The sequence below is a fragment of the Schistocerca piceifrons genome, chromosome 10 (assembly GCF_021461385.2).
Source record: "Schistocerca piceifrons isolate TAMUIC-IGC-003096 chromosome 10, iqSchPice1.1, whole genome shotgun sequence".
Taxonomy (NCBI): Eukaryota; Metazoa; Arthropoda; class Insecta; order Orthoptera; family Acrididae; genus Schistocerca; species Schistocerca piceifrons.
This window is the reverse complement of record NC_060147.1, coordinates 126,713,108-126,738,732: the sequence shown is the minus strand read 5'-3', so window position 1 is coordinate 126,738,732 and position 25,625 is coordinate 126,713,108. Positions and strand designations below refer to the sequence as shown.

General features: G+C 43.6%; 1 protein-coding gene across 1 annotated transcript in view; it reads right to left on the bottom strand.

The window, feature by feature from the left end:
* The window catches only part of LOC124718862 (putative defense protein 3), a 153,754-nt gene that overhangs the window by 104,728 nt on the left and 23,401 nt on the right, over positions 1-25,625 (bottom strand). Inside the window, exons 2-3 of the mRNA XM_047244495.1 lie at positions 23,103-23,342; positions 8,546-8,771 (exon numbers count right to left, since the gene is read on the bottom strand). Coding sequence (XP_047100451.1) covers positions 8,546-8,771; positions 23,103-23,325 — 449 coding nt within the window. The 5' untranslated portion in view covers positions 23,326-23,342. The remainder of the gene's footprint in view (positions 1-8,545; positions 8,772-23,102; positions 23,343-25,625) is intronic.

The window sequence follows — 25,625 nt, the reverse complement described above, 5'->3', positions numbered from 1 at the left end:
CTTCGTCGGACCAAAGACATGGAATCCGGCAGGTGCGAGATCTGGGCTGTAGGGTGAACGAGGAAGAACATCCCAATGAAGTTTAGTGAGCTCGTCTCGCGTGCACAGACTTCTACATCTACATACATTCTCCGCAATCCACCATACGGTGCGTGGTGGAGGGCATCTCGTACCGCAACTAGCATCTTCTCTCCCTGTTCACTCCCAAACAGAACGAGGGAAAAATGACTATCTATATGCCTCTGTACGTGCCCTAATTTCTCTTATCTCATCTTTGTGGTCTTTCTGCGAAATGTAAGTTGGCGGCAGTAAAATTGTACTGCAGTCAGCCTCAAATCCTGGTTCTCTAAATTTCCTCAGTAAAGATTCACGAAAAGAACGCCTCCTTTCCTCTAGAGACTCCCACCCGAGTTCCTGAAGCATTTCCGTAACACTCGCGTGATGATCAAACCTACCAGTAACAAATCTAGCAGCCCGCCTCTGAATTGCTTCTATGTCCTCCCTCAATCCGACCTGATATGGATCCCAAACGCTCGAGCAGTACTCAAGAATAGGTCGTATTAGCGTTTTATAAGCGGTCTCCTTTACAGATGAACCACATCTTCCCAAAATTCTACCAATGAGCCGAAGATGACTATCCGCCTTCCCCAAAACTGCCATTACATGCTTGTCCAACTTTATATCGCTGTGCAATGTTACGCCCAAATATTTAATCGACGTGACTGTGCCAAGCGCTACACTACTAATGGAGTATTCAAACATTACGGAATTCTTTTTCCTATTCATCCGCATTAATTTACATTTATCTATATTTAGACTAGACCTGCTGAGGATGCGGCTTTAAACGTTGTCTTTGGCGGAGACGTGGCGTGGCGCCACTCGATGGATTGAGGTTTTGTTTCCGGTTCGAACTGATGAACCCATGTTTAATCACCTGTGACGACATTCGACAAAAAACTGTCACGATCAGCCTCATAAACCACAAGCAGTTCCACATAGATGGTCCTTTGTTGCTGTTTGTAGTCTTCTGTTATGCTGCAAGGAACCGAGTGAGCACACGTCTCAGAATACTGGTGGACGAGAGAGTCAGCACCAGTTGTGCAGAGAGGTGTTTGATTGTGATCCGTCGATCACCTCGAATGAGTGTCCGCACGTTCCAACATGGCCGCTGTCAGAGAAGGCTGCATCCAGCTGGCGGGCGGGACATGGGGACCTTACTACAGTGATGACAGACGCCTGGCCCAACGACTCTCCTCGCTTTTGTCCACCGCCAGGTCTCCACAGACATTCCACAAGCGCCTACGAATATCTGCCATCCCCCCGTTTTCCGCCGAAAGAAACTCAGTGGCAGCTGTCTCTGCTTGGAATGCACCTGGATTACAGACGCCATTTTAAAGGCTACGTGCAGTGTGTAATGGTACTTGAAGTACGTAACCATTACGGCACCTCACCTCAACCTCTAAATGGTTCAAATGGCTCTGAGCACTATGGGACTCAACTGCTGAGGTCATTAGTCCCCTAGAACTTAGAACTAGTTAAACCTAACTAACCTAAGGACATCACAAACATCCATGCCCGAGGCAGGATTTGAACCTGCGACCGTAGCGGTCTTGCGGTTCCAGACTGCAGCGCCTTTAACCGCACGGCCACTTCGGCCGGCTACCTCAACCTCTCGATACCAGCAATATTCTACTGTGTTTCTGTAAAGTGGTTAACATATTTCTGATACAACATTCAGATTAGATTTCATTAATGTAGAGGTACTTTGATACATCGATATGTTTATATTGCAATGATATTATTCTTACGTGAATTCTTTCTTTTTGTCGCTATGATCTTTGACGTACTTGTAACTCTCATTTTTGGGCGCGTAAGCGATTATTAGAGAGTCAAGTCTTGGTCGGCATGTTGAAAAGACGCAAATTGTAATCAGTTTATAAAATGTGAACTTTAAAAGTGAGGAAGATATTTTCAAGTATGTTTTATATTGTGAAGTGATGTTTTGTGAGCTACGTGGTATTGCAACAAAAGTAATAAAAAAGAAGTGTAACATAAATTCGGAGTGCTGTGCTAACTTGCAAAAGTTTAATCTTCAAGAATGGTTTATGAAACACATCTATAAAACTTTTGAATATCGCAGAATAACACCTAGGCCTCTTTGCATCCGAGCTTGGAATCATCACTACCTAGATTTTCGTCGCGATTGAGCTAAGAGTTCGCAACGAGACTAGCGTGGGGAACACGAAAAGATGAGTGCCTAGTTTATCCATTATTTCAAGAAATGACTGTATTAACTATGCTCTAATGACGCCTGCCACATAATGTAACTTTGTTGTTGCCCGAAAATGCAATATTTAGTAGCGTGAGCAACACTACAACCATAATTAAATTTTACCTTTGTTGTGGTAGGGTTGTTAGAAGTGCTGCCACCTATCGTAAGTTCATTAAACTACAGGGACTGAAGCTGGAAAAAAACTTCATGACGTCACACATTTTTGAACGGAGACTGGCGGACATAAAAGGTGTTACATGAGCATACTGTACGCTCCTCGCCCTTACAGCTGACTTGGATATGTCAGATGAGAGACTGTACGAAACTGACGGTACTGTTTTACAGGCCAGTAGTACAATACTATTGCTGTCGACAGTAGTGCAGACTCGTAATATGACACTATGGTCATTGCTAGAAGTGAATACAGGGAACGCTCTGCTATCGATTAAAACAGTCCAATTGCCGAAAATTAATTAAATTTTGGTAACAGATTGTCAGCAGAGAGCTTACAAGCGGCACAGTCTCAGAGGTGGTGAGGAGTGAATGGTAAGTAAGACTTTAGTTGTAGAGGAGGGAAGAGAATTTGATTATTTGGTGGAAGATGCGCAGCGAATGGTACTTCCCGTCCGCGGAGAGTAACTGTGCGACAGGCAGTGTCAGCGGGGCTCACGTGAAGCAGACCTGGTGTGGAGTAGGGCTTTTGATAAAATATCAATATATCGAATTTTTACTAAAATATTGATATATATCGATAAAAACCCTTCCCAATATGTCGACATCTAAATTGCAATATCGAGCCCCGATATGTTTATTTTACATTTTTTTCGGTAACTATATGAAGATATTGTCTTGAAATTATAATAGAACATCTAGGAATTTTTAACATGTTCCAGACCTGTCCAGCAACTGTGATAATCCGCCAAAAATCCGCCTCAGTTGTGAAATGGTACTGGTATTTACCCAGGTTTCAGCTAGAGTAATCTAGCCTTCTTCAGAAGCATAAAATAAACTAATACATGCCAGAATAAGGCACGGTCAGACATAAAAAGCTTAAGTCCCGTGGTACCGTGTCAAGCTACTCAAGTACTCAGCTGAGGAACAGCCCCGGCCCCACTTCGTGGAAAGCGGTCGGTTAGCCGCGGACGCTACGTTGGAACACTTTAACTTTTTATGTTTGACCGTGCCTTATTCAGGCATTTATTAGTTTATTTTATGCTTCTGAAGAAGGCTACATAACTCTAGCTGAAACCTGGGTGAAGACCAGTAACGTTTCGCAACTGAGGCGGATTTTTGACATAATAATTGAACATAATTTTACTTTCACAGTGTGAAGGAGTCTTACTATTTTTTTTTTTTTTTTTTTTGTTCCCATCACGTCCAGTCTTCCTCTTTGATTGTGTGAAGCAAGTATAGGCGGCAAACAGAAGTCCGAATGCACTGCGGCTGGCGGTGTGAAGGGAATAAGAAATCTTCCGATGTGGATGTATACAACAGCAATTCTGTTAATAAACAATTTTTAACTCAACTAGTATCCTATTTCTTCATATTGGCCCTCTTCAAAAATAGTGGCTGACGTTGATAAACAAAAATCTAAATGACGAGATTCGTTTTACCGGTGGGCGAAGACGTGTGAGGGGATATGCTGACGTAATCGGCGCTTGACGCCACCAACACAAGCTGCAACGCTTAGCTTCACCACGCTATTCTGAGACTTCAACTGCTAGGTCGCTGGCGTTACTTTTCCAGGCAAATCCGATATGTATCGAAACTGAACGACGGACCCATTGGACGCCTATAATTGTGCCATGTATATGCAGTTAGTTCAAAAAATGGTTCAAATGACTCTGAGCACTATGGGACTTAACATCTGAGGTCATCAGTGCCGTAGACTTAGAACTACTTAAACCCAACTAACCTAATGACATCACACACATCCATGCCCGAGGCAGCATTCGAACCTGCGACCGTAGCGGTCGTTCGGCTCCAGACTGTAGCGCCTAGAACGGCTCGGCCACAACGGCCGGCACATGCAGTTAGGAAATTCGTTATCGCCAAGCGTGAACATGTGTGTTATTTCTTTCAATTCTTACTCTAAGGTGGATAAACAGGCAGCAACAATGAAGTGCCAAAGAAACCGGTAAAGGCATGCATATTCAAATACAGAGATATGTAAATAGGCAGAACACGGCGCTGAGGGCGACAACGCCTATGTAAGACAACAAGTGTCTGACGCAGTTGTTAGATCAGTTACTGCTGCTGCAATGGCAGGTTATCAAGATTTAACTGAGTTTGAACGTGGTGTTACAGTCGGCGCACGAGCGATGGGACACAGCATCTCCGAGGTGGCGATGAAGTGCGGACTTTCCTGTACGACCATTTCTCGAGTGTACCGTGAATATCAGCAATCCGGTAAAACATCAAATGTCCTATATCGCTGAGGCCGGAAAAAGATCCCGAAAGAACGAGACCAACGATGACTGAAGAGAGTCGTTGAACGTGACAGAAGTGCAACCCCGCCGCACACTACTGTAGATTTCAATGCTGGGCCATCAACAAGCGTCAGCGTGCGAACCATTCAATGAAACATCATCCATATGAGCTTTCGGAGACGATGATCAACTCGTACACCGTTGACGACTGCACGGCTCAGGGCTTTACGCCTCGCCCTGGCCCGTCAACACCGACATTGGAATGTTGATGACTGGAAACATGTTGTCTGATCGGTCGAGGTCGTTTCAAAATGTATCGAGCAGATGGACCTGTACGAGTGTGGAGACAACCTCGTGAATGCATGGATCCTGCATGTCAGCAGGGGACTGTTAAAGCTGGTAGAGGGTTTGTAAACATCCTGTCCGATTACCTGAATCCATTCATGTCCATTGTGCATTCCGACAGACTTGGGCAATTCCAGCAGGACAATGCGAGACCCCACAAGTCTAGAATTGCTACAGGAACACTCTTCTGACTTTAAACACTTGCAAAATGGTTCAAATGGCTCTGAGCATTATGGGACTTAACACCTGAGGTCATCAGTCCCCTAGAACTTCGAACTACTTAAACCTAACTAACCTAAGGACATCATACACATTCATGCCCGAGGCAGGATTCGAACCCGCGACCGTAGCGGTCGCGCGGTTCCGGACTGAATAGCCTAGAACCGCTCGGCCACATGGGCCGACTATTTTGTTGTTAGATCTTTGGCTCTTAAGTGCAGCTTGTCCATATACAGAATATCTAATAATAAATCAATACTAAATAAATAAATGTCGTGTGACTAGGGCCTCCCGTCGGGTAGACCGTTCGCCTGGTGCAGCTCTTTCGATTTCACGCCACTTAGGCGACTTGCGCTTCGATGGGGATGAAATGATGATGATTAGGACAACACGACACCCAGTCCCTGAGCGAAGAAAATCTTCGACCCAGCGGGGAATCGAACCTGGGCCCTTTGGATTGCATTCTGTCGCGCTGGCCACTCAGCTACCGGGGACGGAGAATCTGCATAAATACTCCGCAATCCACCATACGGTGCGTGGCGGAGGGAACCTCGTACCACAACTAACATGTTCTCTCCCTGTTCCCCTCCCAAAGAGAACGAGGGAAACATGTCTGCCTATATGCGTCTGTACGAGCCCTAATCTCTCTTATCTTATCTTTGGGGTCTTTCCGCGAAATGAAAGTTGGCGGCAGTAAAATTGTACTGCAGTCAGCCTCAAATCCTGTTTCTCTAAATTTCCTTAGTAGCGATTCACGAAAAGAACGCCTCCTTTCCTCCAAAGACTCCCAACCGAGTTACTGAAGCATTTCCGCAACACTCGCGTGATGATCAAACCTACCAGTAACAAATCTAGCAGCCCGCCTCTGAATTGCTTCTGTGTTCTCCCTCAATCCGACCTGACAGGGATCCCAAACGCTCGAGCAGTACTCAAGAATAGGTCGTATTAGTGTTTTATAAGCGGTCTCCTTTACAGATGAACCACATCTTCCCAAAATTCTACCAATGAACCAAAGAAGACTATCCGCCTTCCCCACAACTGCCATTACATGCTTGTCCCACTTCATATCGCTCTGCAATGTTATGCCCAAATATTTAATCAACTTGACTGTGTCAAGCGCTACACTACTAATGGAGTATTCAAACATTACAGGATTCTTTTTCCTATTCACCTGCACTAATTTACATTTATCTAAATTTAGAGTTAGCTGCTGTTCTTTACACCAATCACCAATCCTGTCCAAGTCATCTTGTATCCTCCTACAGTCACTCAACGACGACACCTTCCCGTACACCACAGCATCATCAGCAAACAGCCGCACATTGCTATCCACCCTATCCAAAAGATCATTTATGTAGATAGAAAACAGCAGCGGACCTAGCACACTTCCCTGCGGCACTCCAGATGATAGCCTCACCTCCGATGAACACTCACAGTCGAGGACAATACTTAAACACACAGATTTAAAACCAGCAGTATATTTACAATGTGCAGCCGATTTTTTTATAGGCCGGTATGTGCATATTTAATACTTAAACACACAGTCTTAAAACCAGCAGTATTGCAGAATCAGGTTTTCACTCTGCAGCGGAGTGTGCGCTGATATGAAACTTCCTTGGAGATTAAAACTGTGTGCCCGACTGAGACTCGAACTCGGGACCTTTGCCTTTCGCGGGCAAGTGGTGTTCCATCTGAGCTACCAAAGCACGGCTTACGCCCGGTCCTCACAGCTTTACTCCTGCCAGTATCTCGTCTCTGGTAGAGCGCTTGCCCGCGAAAAGCAATGGTGACGAGTTCGAGTCTCGGTCGCGCACACAGTTTTAATCCGCCAGGAAGTTTCACCAGCAGTGTTAGAGTATAATGACTTTTCTGGAGACTAGAAATCTACTCTGTAGGAATCAGCATGGGTTTCGAAAAAGACAGTCATGTGAAACCCAGCTCGCGCTATTCGTCCATGAGACTCAGAGGGCCATAGACACGGGTTCCCAGGTAGATGCCGTGTTTCTTGACTTCCGCAAGGCGTTCGATACAGTTCCCCACAGTCGTTTAATGAACAAAGTAAGAGCATATGGACTATCAGACCAATTGTGTGATTGGATTGAGGAGTTCCTAGATAACAGGACGCAGCATGTCATTCTCAATGGAGAGAAGTCTTCCGAAGTAAGAGTGATTTCAGGTGTGCCGCAGGGGAGTGTCATAGGACCGTTGCTATTCACAATATACATAAATGACCTTGTGGATGACATCGGAAGTTCACTGAGGCTTTTTGCAGATGATGCTGTGGTGTATCGAGAGGTTGTAACAATGGAAAATTGTACTGAAATGCAAGAGGATCTGCAGCGAATTGACGCATGGTGCAGGGAATGGCAATTGAATCTCAATGTAGACAAGTGTAATGTACTGCGAATACACAGAAAGATAGATCCCTTATCATTTAGCTACAAAATAGCAGGTCAGCAACTGGAGGCAGTTAATACCATAAATTATCTGGGAGTACGCATTAGGAGTGATTCAAAATGGAATGATCATATAATGTTGATCGTCGGTAAATCAGATGCCAGACTGAGATTCATTGGAAGAATCCTAAGGAAATGGAATCCGAAAACAAAGGAAGTAGGTTACAGTACGCTTATTCGCCCACTGCTTGAATACTGCTCAGCAGTGTGGGATCCGCACCAGATAGGGTTGATAGAAGATATAGAGAAGATCCAACGGAGAGCAGCGCGCTTCGTTACAGGATCATTTAGTAATCGCGAAAGCGTTACGGAGATAATAGATAAACTCCAGTGGAAGACTCTGCAGGAGAGACGCTCAGTAGCTCGGTACGGGCTTTTGTCAAAGTTTCGAGAACATACCTTCACCGAAGAGTCAAGCAGTATATTGCTCCCTCCTACGTATATCTCGCGAAGAGACCACGAGGATAAAATCAGAGAGATTAGAGCCCACACAGAGGCATACCGACAACCCTTCTTTCCACGAACAATACGAGACTGGAATAGAAGGGAGAACCGATAGAGGTACTCAAGGTACCCTCCGCCACACACCGTCAGGTGGCTTGCGGAGTATGGATGTGGATGTAGATGCAGATGTAGCAGTATATTTACAATGAGCAGCCGATATTTTTATAGGCCGGTAAGTCGATATTTTTTCGTTGATATAGCGATGCGATATTTGGAGGTCCGATAATGATACTTTTAATATCGATGTATGGGACTCCCGCTACTTTTAAAACTGTCAACAGTCCCAGTGTGTAGACTATGTGTGTGGTGCGGGTACTCACGTGAAGTAGACCTGACCGCCGTCGCTGGCACCCCTCGGCGCCTGCCACGTGAGCGTGACGCGCGCCTTGTCCCGGTTGTCGCCGTGCGTGATGGCGGCGCACTCGGGCAGCCCGCTGGTGTAGGGCGGGTGCTCCTCCCACGTGCCCAGCCACGCCCCCGTGGCCGCGTCGCGCGCCTGCACGAAGAAGCCCCGGAAGGGCTCGCCGCGGCCGCCCTCGATGGTCACTGCCCACCAAAACGAAGGACGTCTCACCATGAGCTCACCTGTGTCCGTGCCAGAAGCCGGCTGTTGTTTGGTCGGTTGGTCGATACGAGGGAGGGGACCGATCAGCGAGGTCGTCGGTCGCGTCGGATTAGGGAAGGGTGGGGAAGGAAGTCGGCCGTGCCCTTTCAGAGGAACAATTCTGGAATTTATATTAGAACAAATAAGCCCTCGGTCACAAATGTTAAGTCAAAATTGACAAGGTTTCGACGCTACTATGAGCGTTGTCTTCAGAATTAGACTAACTGTTCTAAGACATATTAGGTATACAGGGTGATTCAAAAAGAATACCACAACTTTAGGAATTTAAAACTCTGCAACGACAAAAGGCAGAGCTAAGCACTATCTGTCGGCGAATTAAGGGAGCTATAAAGTTTCATTTGGTTGTACATTTGTTAGCTTGACGCGCTGTTGACTAGGCGTCAGCGTCAGTTGATGCTAAGATGGCGACCGCTCAACAGAAAGCTTTTTGTGTTATTGAGTACGGCAGAAGTGAATCGACGACAGTTGTTCAGCGTGCATTTCGAACGAAGTATGGTGTTAAACCTCCTGATAGGTGGTGTATTAAACGTTGATATAAACAGTTTACAGAGAATGGGTGTTTGTGCAAAGGGAGAAGTTCTGGACGGCCGAGAACGAGTGATGAAAATATAGCACGCATCCAGCAAGCATTTGTTCGCAGCCCAGGAAAATCGACTCGCAGAGCTAGCAGAGAGCTGCAAATTCCACAATCAACTGTATGGAAAGTCCTACGAAAAAGGTTAGTTATGAAACCTTATCGTCTGAAATTGGTTCAAGCACTGTCTGCAGCTGATAAGATTAAAAGAATCCTGTGATTTTATCCTTGCTCAAATGGAAACAGATGAATCTTTCGTTTCAAAGATTGTGTTTAGTGATGAAGCAACTTTCCACACTAACGGGAAAGTCAACCGTCACAATGTCTGTATATGGGGCACTGAGAATCCGCGGGAAACAACTCAGTATGAACGTGACTCGCCTAAGGTGAACGTTTTCTGTGCCATTTCAGCCAATCAAGTTTTTGGTCCCTTTTTCTTCCAAGGTGCTACTGTAACTGGACTACAGTATCTGGAGATGTTAGAGAATTGGCTGTGCCCTCAGCTCGAACAAGAAGCACAACAATTCATATTTCAGCAGGATGGAGCGCCACCACATTGGCACTTATCTGTCCGTAACTACCTAAACGTCAACTACCCGAGGCGATGGATCGGCCGCCAGGCAGCCCGTGACAGAGCACTTCATCAATGGCCTCCAAGAAGCCCTGATCTTACCCCCTGCGATTTTTTCTTATGGGGGTATGTTAAGGATATGGTGTTTCGGCCACCTCTCCCAGCCACCATTGATGATTTGAAACGAGAAATAACAGCAGCTATCCAAACTGTTACGCCTGATATGCTACAGAGAGTGTGGAACGAGTTGGAGTATCGGGTTGATATTGCTCGAGTGTCTGGAGGGGGCCATATTGAACATCTCTGAACTTGTTTTTGAGTGAAAAGAAACCTTTTTAAATACTCTTTGTAATTATGTATAACAAAAGGTTATATTATGTTTCTTTCATTAAATACACATTTTTAAAGTTGTGGTATTCTTTTTGAATCACCCTGTATAATACATTAATAAAATTGAAGTTTGTACTTACTGGAAAAGATGCAGTACTTAAGTCACACACTAAAAAAGATCTAACAACGAGACGGCACGACCGTGGGGTCGGGGATTTGTCCGAAAATTTGTGTGGTGAAAGAGGAGCCCTAACACCTCACGTGGTTAAAATATTCGGACGCACTAGCCGGAAAATCCCGGGAAAAATCGATCCAAAGTTTCTTAGGTGCCTTATGAGTATAAAATGTTAGTCCATTGCCCAGCCGCCGTCTGGCCTAAAGTTTGTGACATACATCATCATCCACAGTAAAGATAATCTCATTAGTATCGGGGCTCACATGAGAACGGCACGTTGGAAGATGAAACGTTACCCAAATTTCAGGAAGATGTTTGCTAACATCTTAGACATAATTTTTGAAAAACAAGGCGTAGGGTAATTCTCGATGCCGGTAAGGACACAAATCACATGCAAGACTATGTAGCGAACAAAATACACAACGAATAAGGGGTTACACCTGTTCCTAAGACCGCTCCCGACTTTTCAATGGTGTTATTAACTTCATTATGACGTTTTCATTAATTATTAATTTATGTTTCCTGTGCATCTCTTGTTATCCGTTCGTATGCTCCAAATGACTTTGAGTTTCGGACGGTTATGAATCAAATGACAGAACTGCCATTCTAGTTAAGACAGTCAATTATATATATATATATATATATGTTTGCGTTTTGGTTCTATGTCTCTGTCTGGACTGAAGATGCTATTGTCAGTTTACTATTTTTGTTCTATTTTGTAAGCTTACAAATGGCAATATATTGAAATGTGTTCTTCAGTCTAGTGTAGGATACAATTGTGTTAAAACGGTTCCAGCACTTTATTATTTTGTTTTTGTGCTTATGTACATATATGGTTGTTTTAATAAAGGAAGAAAAAAAACACGGTTAACGCTCGGACCCTCACGCCAGAGGTCTCTGGTTCGATTCCTCCTCCGGCACTTTTCTTCTGTTGCTTGCAAAATTGCAGCGCATTGTTACAGAAGAATCGTGAAATTAATTCCCGGGAAGTCTATATAAAAATTCATTCTATAATTCACCGTCAATTATCGTCACCAATATTCCGAGACATGATTCAATATGCCTGGTTTGCCTCAAAATTACCTGAAACTCAAAACATTTTCGTACAGATTTATTGCAAACGCCCTGTGATTGAAAAAAATCCTCCTTTATATGTTGCGCAAGATGTCGTAAAAATTATTGCTTTGTTTGTTTTTACGATAATTACCACTGCAGTCCTCGTTTATAATTATTATATGTATAAAAACTAAATGTTTGACAATCGACTTTGTTATTCCGATTAAAAACCCAATGTTTCCTCTCATACAATTTACAATTAAAAATGGAAAACCCACCGCCATGAATTGTGTTATTGGAAAAAAAAGAAAATAATTTTTATTCAATAATGAAACTCATTTGTTTAAGATAATGTAGGTTTCGAAAACTTTCTGCATAGTTGGTGGAATAACAAAAGAAAATGAAACAGATGAAAAAAGAAGTGCTGGAGGAGGAATCGAACCCGAGACCTCTGGCGTAAGAGCCCTAAACATCTAGGACAGACCGCGGCTGGGCGATGGACTAACATTTTATACTCATAAGGCACCTAAGAAACTTTCGGTCGATTTTTTCCCGGCATTTTTTGGGTAGTGCGTCCTAATATTTTAACCATGTGAGGTGTTAGAGGTCCTCTTTCACCACACAAAATTTCGGACAAATCCCCGACCCCACGATTGTGCCGTCTCCTTGTAAGCCGAAAAGGCGACGTCATAAATAGTTGCGAGACGGCGAGCCGCTAAGGGCTGCTCGTAATTTAGTGAACAAGGGTTGCAACAAGACTGAGGTGCCCACTTTAGAAAGTGTGGGTAAGTAAACATGGTGTTGCTACGAGCGCCATCTAGTAGCCGCAGAAACAACTAGGCTACTGTGCATTCAAAATTAGACACATGAAAATGTGATGCAGCTGATTGAGGCATAACGTAAGCACTAATAATAATAGGATGAAGTTACATATTTATATGCTTTAAATAGAGGTACATTTTGTAACATAAAAAACGTTAGTTATGACATACAAGAAAACAGCAAAGATGTGACAGGAAAATAACATTTCGGTAAACTGCATGAGGAAATCTGAATCAAAGATCAAGCAATGGCTTTATACAGCCGAAAAAGTTTTTATTTCGCAGTTGCAGCTGTTCGTTGAGAATGGGGCCATCATGACGAGAGAGATGTTTGAAAATCTCAAATTCCTCTAAGACACCTAACCTACGCCCCTTCTTTTCGGTATGCAGAATATTGTTATCGCCTATGGCTTTGCTTTAGGAACGTCTCCAGTAATTAAGAGATGATCGTTTGCCCTATATAATAGGGGGAGCAGGTATCGCAGATGATCTTACAAACGCCAGAACTTTCTGTAGGGGAGCGAATGGATTTCAAATTATGAATGAAATTTCTCTTTAGATTATTATTAGTAGAGAAGGTAACATTGCAGTTTTATATGTAGTGAAGCATGCGCTGAGTCTGATAGGAAATGGGTCCTATGAAAGGGATAGAAAAACGTTTTTTTGGGTTAATTTCAGTGCATGAGGTGTTGAGCGTGGTAGTTCTTGCAGTTTTCTTTTTTAGGATATCGCCCACTATGTTAGGCGTACATTCATTATTGACTGCTATGGTTTTAAGTAAATTAACCTCCTCATTTAACTTTATTGTTGAAAGTGGTATGGAGGTGGCTCGGTGGACGGCGGAGTGAAAAAAGTCCATTGTTTGAGACTGTGGATGAAAAGAGGAAGCAGGCACGATTTGGTCAGTATATGTTTCTTTTCTTTTTTAATATGTGACTTGTAAGTACTGCATCTTTTCCAATCAGTACAAACTTTAATTTTATTAATGTATTATATACCTAATATGTCTTAGAACAGTTAGTCTAATTCTGAAGACGACGCTCATAGTAGCGTCGGAACCTGGTCAGTTTTGGCTTAATATTTTTTGTGGACTGGAAAGATAGCCAATCCACTAGGACGGGAGGCCGAAGGGCACGCGTTTAAGCTCACGCAGGATGGCGTGAGGTCTGGAAAATGACAAGGAATTGAGTCTAGCAAAAAAGGTACATAGCTGCTGGAATACTTAACTTTAATCCATAATTGGTGAACATCGGTCTGACAGTACATGCATCACAAGATAAATAGCAATTGATAATGGCGCCTTGCTAGGTCGTAGCAAATGACATAGCTGAAAGCTATGCTAACTATCGTCTCGGCAAATGAGAGCGTAATTTGTCAGTGAACCATCGCTAGCAAAGTCGGCTGTACAACTGGGGCGAGTGCTAGGAAATCTCTCTAGACCTGCCGTGTGGCGGCGCTCGGTCTGCAATCACTGATAGTGGCGACACGCGGGTCCGACGTATACTACGGACCGCGGCCGATTTAAAGGCTACCACCCAGCAAGTGTGGTGTCTGGTGGTGACATCACAATATTTGTGACCGAGGGCTTATTTGTTCTAATGTAATACTGACACGGTCACCGAACCTTAGCAGCTGTGTTCAAAGTTTTTAAATTCTGGAATTTGCCTCAAGCGACATGGGAAACCTAAATCAGGGTGGCCGCCCGCGGATATGAACCGTCGTCCTCTCGAATGCGAGGCGAGCGTGCTAATCACTGTGCCACCTCGCTCGGTAAGTTTTATTATTTATTTATTTTTATGTACACGTCAAGTTCCGTAGGACCAAATTGAGGAGCAAATCTCCAAGGTCATGGAACGTGTCAGTACATGAACTTACAACATAAACGTAATAAACAGATAAAAATAAATGTTCATGAACCTGAAAACAAGTCACTCCGTAAGTTTAAGTAAACGCTATCAGCAATAAAATAAGAATCAGCTTAATTTTTCAAGGAACTCCTCTACAGAATAGGAGTGACCCATGAGGAAACTCTTCCGTTTCGATTTCAAAGCGCGTGCATTACTGCTGAGATTTTTGAATTCGAGTGGCAGCTTATTGAAAATGGATGCAGCAGTATACTGCACTCCTTTTTGCACAAGAGTTAAGGAAGTCCGATAGAAATGGAGGTTTGACTTCTGCCGAGTATTAACCGAGTTGTTGTGTTGTTGTGTTGTTGTGGTCTTCAGTCCTGGGACTGGTTTGAAGCAGCTCTCCATGCTACTCTATCCTGTGCAAGCTTCTTCATCTCCCAGCACCTACTGCAACCTACATCCTTCTGAATCTGTTTAGTGTATTCATATCTTGGTCCCCCTCTACGATTTTTATCCTCCACGCTGCCCACCAGTATTAAATTGGTGATCCCTTGATGCATCAGAACATGTCCTACCAACCGATCCCTTCTTCTAGTCAAGTTGTGCCTCAAACTCTTCTTCTCCCCAATTCTATTCAATATCTCACTTCCATACGCGGCTACACTCCATACAAATACTTTCAGAAACGACTTCCTGACACTTAAATCTATACTCGATGTTAACAAATTTCTCTTCTTCAGAAACGCTTTCCTTGCCATTGCCAGTCTACTTTTTATATCCTCTCTACTTCGACCATCATCAGTAATTTTGCTCCCCAAATAGCAAAACTCATTTACTGCTTTAAGTGTCTCATTTCCTAATCTAATTCCCTCAGCATCACCCGACTTAATTCGACTACGTTCCATTATCCTCGTTTTGCTTTTGTTGATGTTCATCTTATACCTTCCTTTCGAGACACTGTCCATTCTGTTCAACTGCTCTTCCAAGTCCTTTGCTGTCTCTGACAGAATTACATTGTCATCGGCGAACCTCAAAGTTGTTATTTCTTCTCCATGGATTTTAATACCTATTCCGAGCTTTTCTTTTGTTTCCTTTACTGCTTGCTCAATATACAGATTGAATAGCATCGGGGAGAGGCTACAACCCTGTCTCACTCCCTTCCCAACCACTGCTTCCCTTTCATGTCCCTCGATTCTTATAGCTGCCATCTGCTTTCTGTAGAAATTGTAAATAGCCTTTCGCTCCCTGTGCTTTACTCCTGCCAGCTTCAGAATTTGAAAGAGAGTATTCCAGTCAACATTGTCAAAAGCTTTCTCTAAGTCTACAAATGCTAGAAACGTAGTTCTGCCTTTCCTTAATCTTTCTTCTAAGATAAGTCGTAGGGTCAGTATTGCCTCACGTGTTCCAACATTAACCGAGTGAAAGCTGCTTATTCTTGGGAATAAACTAATACTGGTAACAAGCAACGACGATAAGGAATATACATATTGAGAGGCCAATGTCAAAATACCCAGACTCGTGAACAGAGGTCGACAAGAGGTTCGTCAACTCACACCACTTATTGCCCGAACCGCCCGTTTCTGAGCCAAAAATATCCTTCTAGAATGGGAAGAGTTACCCCAAAACATAATACCATACGACATAAGTGAATGAAAATAAGTAAAGTAGACTAATTTACGTGTCGAAGTATCACTCACTTTTGATATCGCTCGAATGGTTAAAATGGCAGTATTATGTCTTTGAACAAGATCCAGAACGTGGGCTTTCTACGACAGCTTAGCATCTATCTGAACACCAAGAAATTTGAACTGTTCAGTCTCGCTAATCATAAACCCATTCTGTGAAACTGAAACGTCAGGTTTTGCTGAATTGTGTGTTAGAAACTGTAAAAACTGAGTCTTACTGTGGTTTAACGTTAGTTTATTTTCTACAAGCCATGAACTGAGATCATGTACTGCACTATTTGAAACCGAGTCAATGTTGCACACTACATCCTTTACTACCAACCTAGTTTCAACATCAAACAGAAATATTTTAGAGTTACCCATAATACTAGAGGGCGTATCCTTTATATAAATAAGGAACAGGAGCGGCGACTGTACCACACTTCCGAATAAACAGTGACCCTCCAGGACATCTAGCCAAACTCCTGGTGTCACATCCCTTGCCTACACAACTAAGCCCCCGGACGTTACTCCCTGCAAAAAGCAAACCTCATTGTCAAATCGTCTGTTACTCTGCCTGAAGCCGACTGTGCCACTCAGCCAAAAATACAGGGTGTTGAAGAAGAAACTATTCAGTACTTCAGATGATAATAGTATGCATCAAGACAAGACGAAAATGAAACTTCCTGGCAGATTAAAACTGTGTGCCGGACCGAGACTCGAACTCGGGAGCTTTGCCTTTTGCAAACAAGTGCTCTACCAACTCACCTACCCAAGCACGACTCACATCCCCCTCCTCACAGCTTTACTTCTGCCAGCACATCGTCTCCTACCTTCCTAACTTTACAGAAGCTCTCCTACGAACCTTGCAGAACTAGCACACCTAAAAGGAAGGATACTGCGGTTCAAATGGCTCTGAGCACTATGGGACTTAACATCTATGGTCATCAGTCCCCTAGAACTTAGAACTACTTAAACCTAACTAACCTAAGGACAGCACACAACACCCAGCCATCACGAGGCAGAGAAAATCCCTGACCCCGCCGGGAATCGAACCCGGGAACCCGGGCGTGGGAAGCGAAAGGATACTGCGGAGACATGGCTTAGCCACAGCCTGGGAGATGTTTCCCGAATGAGATTTTCACTCTGCAGCCGAGTGTGCGCTGATATGAAACTTCCTGCCAGATTAAAACTGTGTGCCCGACCGACAATCGAACTCAGGACCTTTGCCACCACATGTCAAAAGTTTCCAAACTATTTACCATCCATGTTTAAGTTCATCACAAGTCTGCACTCCATACATACGCCGTCACTTATGTTTATATTCGATGTTAAGAAATTTCTCATTCAGAAACGCTGTTTCCAGCAATAGCCAGTGTGCATTTTATGTCCTCTCTGCTTGCGCCATCACCAATTATTTTGATGCCCAAATATCAAAACTGATATACTGCTTTTCGTGTTTCATTCCCTAATTTAATTTCTTAGCTCCATCTAATTTAATTCGACTATATCACATCACATTCTTTTTACTTTTGTTCATACTCATATTTAGCTCTGTCCTCACCTGTATAGTCTGCACAGGGTAAGGTGGCTGATGCTCAGTGGCCAATTTTCGTCCAAAGCGCTGGGCGCGTTCATTCGTTTGTTTGGTAGGGTAAATCGACATTGTTCGCCACCTTTCGGCCGGTCGGCGATTACAGAATCGAGGCGCAAGCCCTGCAGTCTTCCTCAATCTATTTTACAGAAACTATTCGGTAATAAAATTCATTTTTGCGTTACTTATAGCTTTATATTTGATCTTCAGGATGATGTAACCGTCATTCCGTTAATGGTCATAGTTATTGTGATATTTACATGGAAGTGAGACACTGCGCGAAATTCGAAAAAGTTTGCAATAAAAAATAAGGGTCGCTATGTTTTTGCGCTTGGTGCATATTACATAATATGCTGCTGCATACGAAATTTTGTTTGCAGATGACGCTGTCGTTTATCCACTAATGAAGTCATCAGACGATCAAAGCAAACTGCTAAACGATTTAGAAAAAATATCTGAATGGTGCGAAAAGTGGCAGTTGACCCTGAATAACGAAAAGTGTGAGGTGATCCACATGAGTGCTAAAAGGAACTCGTTAAACTTCGGTTACACGATAAATCAGTCTAATCTGAAAGCTGTAAATTTAACCAAATACCTAGATATTACAATTACGAACAACTTCAATTGGAAGGAACACACAGAAAATGTTGTGGGGAAGGCTAACCAAAGACTGCGCTTTATTGCCAGGACACTTAGAAAATGTAACAGACCTACTAAGGAGACTGCCTACAGTACGCTTTTCTGTCCTCTTTTAGAATATCGCTGCGCGGTGTGGGATCCTTACCAGATAGGACTAGCGGAGTACATCGAAAAAGTTCATATAAAGGCAGCAAGTTTTGTATTATCGCGAAATATGGGAGAGAGTGTCACAGAAATGATACAGGATTTGGGATGGACATCATTAAAAGAAAGGCGTTTTTCGTTGTGACGGAATTTTTTCACGAAATTCCAATCACCAACTTTCTCCTCCGAATGCGAAACTATTTTGTTGACACCGGCCTACATAGAGAGGAACGATCACCAAGATAAAATAAGGGAAATCAGAGCTCTTACGGAAAGATATAGGTGTTCATTTTTTCCGCGCGCTGTACGAGATCGGAATAATGGAGAATTGTGAAGGTGGTTCGATGAACCCTCTGCCAGGCACTTAAATGTGATTCGCAGACTGTCCATGTAGATGTAGATGTAGCTAATGTATTGAATTTTTCTTCAGACTTGGTTCAATAAATAATGCCCCATATTTCTTTTTTAAAAAAGCCGTTATTATATATAGACAAACGTCCTAGTTGGTGCTCCACATTTGATGTTTGTTCTGTGCGCCGGTGAAGTTTCGAACCGTTCTGGCGGATGGCAGAGCCGTAGTACAGCGTCAAAATGGCGTCTACATACGACTCACATTACAAGCAGCGTGCTGTTATTGAATTCTTGTGTGCGGAAAAAGAAACTTTGTGAACATTCATAAGAGTTTGAGTGCAGTGTATGGCGATGCTGCAGTTGATGGGAGTACGGTTGGGCGATGGGTAAAGAAAGTCACAGCCTCAGGAAATGCAGAAACAGAGCTCCATGATCAGCCAGGCTCGGGACGTCCTGTCACAGCCACTGCCCCGGACATGCTGAATCGTGCGGAAGCCATTATTCGTGCCGACCATCTCTTTGGGCCACTTAAAGATTCTCTACGGAGAACTCACTTTGAAGATGACGAGAGTGTCAGTCATGCAGTGAAAACAAGGCGACGCCAACAGGGCAAGAGCTTTTATCAGCACGTAATACATGCTATTCCATAACGTTGGCGTACGGCCTTAGAACATGATGGAGACGTAGAAAAATAGGACACGGACAAGACATGTTGATGTATATAGTCACCAAATTCTAACTCTTAACGATAAAGAAATGGAAGTGATCGTATGGCATTGTTGGCCGGGAGTCCGAATTCGGGGGAGTTCGGCCGCCGTTTTGGAAGTCCTTTATAGCTGACGCCACTTCGGCGACTTGCGAATCAATGATGATGAATAACACACAACACCCAGTCCCCTGCCGGGAATCGAACCCGGGCCCCCTGCGTGGTAGGCGATAATGCTACCGCTACGCTACGGAGGCGGACTCTTTAACGATCAATATGTTGTGAGAAAAGAAATGTGGGGCATTACTTATCCAATGACCTTCGTATCTGTCACCAATCTCGAGAAAACTGATCTGACGTAACGCACTCATTTGCGATCGCCCTGTGCCAACGATAAAGTCATAACGAAATATACACAACATTCCTCATATTTCATAAACGGTTTGAGATATCAAAATGAGATTTTGACAAATAATAGCACACGTAGAGAATTATTTTGCCACACTTCCTTGCTTACCGTGTTACTCCATAAGTTACAGACTTTTCGATGAAAGAATTTAATTTTTAGGGGCCATCGATAGCTCGTGAGAAGAGAAACGCTGTCGGTTTCGGAACAACATTAACGAAGACATTACGCGTTTATTTTTGTGCAGTAAGGAGGTGCTGTTTTGTAAGCTGCTGATCTTACTTTTCCTCAGTCCCTCAGCTAATAAAGTTAATAAACCACTGTTTCTGAATTCTCTCACAGTTTCAACACTGTGTAAACTGTGCTGTGTTTTGGTAAAAGAACCAAGTTTTAACATTGCAACAAGAAATGCGTGTAGGTTTTACTCTAAATTCACCACTGACGGCACCTCCCTGGAAGCTACAAATGTTCAACCAGCAACGTGAAAACAAGTAGCTGCTTTTGTTGCATTCTCAGCGGAATTCTTTTTAGATACCAACCAGAGACAGCAAATGACCTGAAGGAGCCGTTGAATGGAATGGACAGTGTCTTGAAAGGAGGATATAAAATGAACATCAACAAAAGCAAAACGAGGATAATGGAATGTAGTCGAGTTAACTCGGGTGATGCTGAGGGAATTAGATTAGGAAATGAGACACTTAAAGCAGTAAATGAGTTTTGCTATTTGGGGAGCAAAATAACTAATGATGGTCGAAGTAGAGAGGATATTAAGTGTAGACTGACAATGGCAAGTTAAGCGTTTCTGAAGAAGAGAAATTTGTTAACATCGAGTATAGATTTAAGTGTCAGGAAGTGATTTCTGAAAGTATTTGTATGGAGTGTGGCCATGTTTGGAAGTGATATGTGGACGATAAATAGTTTGGACAAGTAGTCCACACCAGCACCATAGATACATAAATCACCCTATGTTTCTTAGATCGTATGAAAATGATAACTTTACTGTTTTTTAATTTTGATAAGTACAGATTTTAAACTTGACATCTACATATTTTAATTAAGTATTTTCGGAGATAAAAGTTCATCAAAAAAAATCTACTGAATACATTATGTGCAAATGGAATGTAACAAATGTACCAGACGCCACCTGTCGGTAATAGTGTTATAATTAATATAAATGACGTGCATTCTGCCAACCAGTTTTATGTGACGCAACATGTGAAAGTTGCTGGATTTGGACGGGTTACTCCTGTAACTGAAATATCAGGTACATTCTGGTACATTTGATGTTGATTAGATAGGATGAAAAAGATTTGCTTCCGTGATAGAGTAAATTTGTATCATTATCGTTACAGATCTGAAGATGGTTCTGAATGAACCGGAACCGATCATATGAATAAAAAATTTTGCAATCAAAACGGATTATAAGTAACATTAGAGAATAGAAGCTTTCGAAATGTGGTGCTACAGAAGAATGCTGAAGATTAGATGGGTAGATTACGTAACTAATGAGGGGGTATTGAATAGAATTGGAGAGAAGAGAAATTTGTGGCACAACTCGACTAGAAGAAGGGATCGGTTGGTAGGACATATTCCGTGGCATCAAGGGACCACAAATTTAGCATTGGAGTGCAGCGTGGAGGATAAAAATCGTAGAGGGAGACGAAGAGATGATTACACGAAACAGATTCAGAAGGATGTAGGTTACAGTAGGTACTGGGAGATCTACATCTACATCTACATGATTACTCTGCAATTCACATTTAAGTGCTGGGGGGGGGGGGGGGTGGTTCATCGAACCACAATCATACTATCTCTCTACCATTCCACTCCAGAACAGCGCGCGGGAAAAACGAACACCTAAACCTTTCTGTTCGAGCTCTGATATCTCTTATTTTATTTTGATGATCATTCCTACCTATGTAGGTCGGCCTCAACAAAATATTTTCGCATTCGGAAGAGAAATTTGGTGACTGAAATTTCGTAAATAGATCTCGCCGCGACGAAAAACGTCTTTGCTTTAATGACTTCCATCCCAACACCCGTATCATATCTCTCACAATCTCTCCCCTATTACGTGGTAATACAAAACGAGCTGCCCTTTTTTGCACCCTTTCGATGTCCTCCGTCAATCCCACCTGGTAAGGATCCCACACCGCGCAGCAATATTCTAACAGAGGACGAACGAGTGTAGTGTAAGCTGTCTCTTTAGTGGACTTGTTGCATCTTCTAAGTGTCCTGCCAATGAAACGCAACCTTTGGCTCGCCTTCCCCACAATATTACCTATGTGGTCTTTCCAAATGAAGTTGTTCGTAATTTTAACAGCCAGGTACTTAGTTGAATTGACAGCATTGAGAATTGTACTATTTATCGAGTAATCGAATTCCAACGGATTTCTTTTGGAAGTCATGTGGATCACCTCACACTTTTCGTTATTTAGCGTCAACTGCCACCTGCCACACCATACAGCAATCTTTTATAAATCGCTTTGCAACTGATACTGGTCTTCGGATGACATTGCTAGACGGTAAATTACAGCATCATCTGCGAACAAGCTAAGAGAACTGCTCAGATTGTCATCTAGGTCATTTATATAGACCAGGAACAGCAGAGGTCCCAGGACGCTTCCCTGGGGAACACCTGATATCACTTCAGTTTTACTCGATGATTTGCCGTCTGTTACTACGAACTGCGACCTTCCTGACAGGAAATAACGAATCCAGTCGCACAATTGCGACGATACCCCATAGGCCCGCAGCTTGATTAGAAGTCGCTTGTGAGGAACGGTGTCAAAAGCTTTCCGGAAATCTAGAAATACGGAATCAGCTTGAGATCCCCTGTCGATAGTGGCCATTACTTCGTGCGTTGCACAAGAACTATGTTTTCTGAAACCATGCTGATTACGTATCAATAGATCGTTCCCTTCGAGGTGATTCATAATGCTTGAATATAGTATATGCTCCAAAACCCTACTGCAAACAGAGATCAAGAAGCTTGCACAGGATAGAGTAGCATGGAGAGCTGCATCATATCAGTCTCTGGACTGAAGACCACAACAACAGACAACCAAAGCAGAGGTGACAGTAGATATTTTTTAATGATCACCATGCAAGTGTGGGTGAGGAGAGTCTCAACTTGATATTAACCGAAAATGTGAGTGAAGTTTTCAGTTCAGAATGGCACGACCCCTCGAGCGCTAGACATTTCCCCTGCAGCGGCTGCCCGCAACCCCCCCAACACTGCCACTCTCCCCAAGCGTGCCATGCTGACTGTGTGTCTACTGACCAAGTTATTCTGCACGGCCCCTAACTGCACCCTACAGCTGGATTTGTAGTTCCAAGCACGACTGACGTTAGTGCGTGTCGCCGCTCACCGGTTATCTTGGATCCAGGGCCGTAGCGATCGTCCGAGGCGACGATGGAGAAGGGGTTGTCTCGCGGGTCCCCAGGCCGCGCTTGTCCGTGGTATGGCTGGTTGGGGCGTGGCTTCACACACGCGTCCACGGGCGCGCCGTCGGGGAAGGCGCGCGCCGTCCACGGCCGCGTCATCAGCGCCGCCACGGCCACCAGCACAGCCGCCGTCGCCGCTCGCCGCATAATGTCAGACGCCGGGAGTCTGCAGCACACAACCAGGCGGCTCGTCTTACCGGCCGCTAACAGACTGGCAAGATTTGTCTGATGATGCGATAGAAGAAGAAACAATAAGTTGGCAGAGAAGAGATAGCGCATCCCGTATTAGAATAAGAATTTAAAATACATTAGGACGACATAGGATCAAAATAAGGAGAAGGGATAGATAACATTCACATCCATGCCCGAGGGAGGATTCGAACCTGCGAGCGTAGCGGTCGCGTGGTTCCAGACTCAAGCGCCTAGAACCGCTCGGCCACACCGGCCGACGCCGGATTCATGATATTCACGGTACACACGTGAAATGGTCTTACGGGAAAATCCGCACTTCATCACTACCTCGGAAATGGTGTGTCCCATCGCTCGTGCGCCGACTGTAACACCACGTTCAAACTCACTCAAATCTTGATAACGTGCCATTGCAGCAGCAGTAACCGATCTAACAACTGCGCCAGACATTTGTTTTCTTACATAGGCGTTGCCGACCATAGCGCCGTATTCTGCCTGTTTACATATCTCTGTATTTCAATACACATGTGTATACCAGTTTCTTTGGTGCTTCAGTGTAGATGGCTTTTAGTGCGTGATAATTTCAGCCGAAATGGTGGTGCGGTGGTTAGCATTTCAGCCTCTGTTTTTGTGCACCCTGTTCTAAAGCGGTTTTTCTTTATTTCATTTTTTTTATTTACCTACCCATATACGCAGATAGTTGCAACACCAATATTTATTAGGAATTACGCCGATACGAGGTCGTTATATTAATCGTAAAATAACAACAGTGTTTGACAAATGTGTACCTGTGTATGGTATGTTTTCAAGGGTTACAATGTTTTTAAATTCTCGTTTTCTTTTATTTCATTTTAATATTAACGCATTTATTCTTGCGTTTATTCTTCAGTAAGATTTGGTGTATACTCTTGGATGACACCGATCGTAGAATCATTGAAAACAGTGATATTCCCAACACCACAAGCATCAAACGAAGGCCGGTTTGCCGCAGCGACATTTCTTGGTATGACTCCCACTCGAGATGGAAACGTCGTTAACACTGCTGAAGATTTTACGCGATGGCAATAATTGCACGGCAAAACACGCATAACTTATCACTTTTCCCAAAACTGGTGATTTCAGTGGATTATGAATGAAGATAAAGAACAGGAACTTCAGCGAAAACAGTTTCAAACAGTTTTCTTATTCATTTATTGTTTTTTTTTCTTTTTTAATTTATTCATCAGACGTACAGTTAGTAGACGAGTGCGAAGAACGTTATTTCAGTGCACACTGGAACAATATTAGTGAAGTAATCTTCTGCGGACGTGGGTAGATGAATGAAAAACTAAAATAAGAATAATACACTACCGGCCATTTAAATTGCTACACCAAGAAGAAATGTAGATGATAAACGGATATTCATTGGACAAATATATTATAATAGAACTGACATTTGATTACATTTTCACGCAACTTGGGTGCATAGATCCTGAGAAATCAGTACCCAGAACAACCATCACTGGCCGTAATAACGGCCTTGATACGCCTGGGCATTGAGTCAAACAGAGCTTGGATGGCGTGTACAAGTACAGCTGCCCATGCAGCTTCAACACGATACCACAGTTCATCAAGAGTAGTGACTGGCGTATTGTGACGAGCCAGTTGCTCGGCCACCATTGACCAGACGTTTTCAGTTGGTGAGAGATCTGGAGAATGTGCTGGCCAGGGCAGCAGTCGAATATTTTCTGTATCCAGAAAGATCCGTGCAGGACCTGCAACATGCGGTCTGTGCATTATCCTGCTGAAATGTACAGTTTCGCAGGGATATAATGAAGGGTAGAGCCACGGGTCGTAACACATCTGAAATGTAACGTCGACTGTACAAAGTGCCGTCAATGCGAACAAGAGGTGACCGAGACGTGTAACCAATGGCATCCCATACCATCACGCCGGGTGATACGCCAGTATGGCGATGACGAATACACGCTTCCAATGTGCGTTCAATGCGATGTCGCCAAACACGGATGCGACCATCATGCTGCTGTAAACAGAACCTGGATTCATCCGAAAAATGACGTTTTGCCATTCGTGCACCCAGGTTCGTCGTTGAGTATACCATCGCAGGCGCTCCTGTCTGTGATGCAGCGACAATGGTAACCGCAGCCACGGTCGCCGAGCTGATAGTCCATGTTGCTGCAAACGTCTTCGAACTGTTCGTGCAGATGGTTGTTGTCTTGCAAACGTCCCCATCTGTTGACTCAGGGATCGAGACGTGG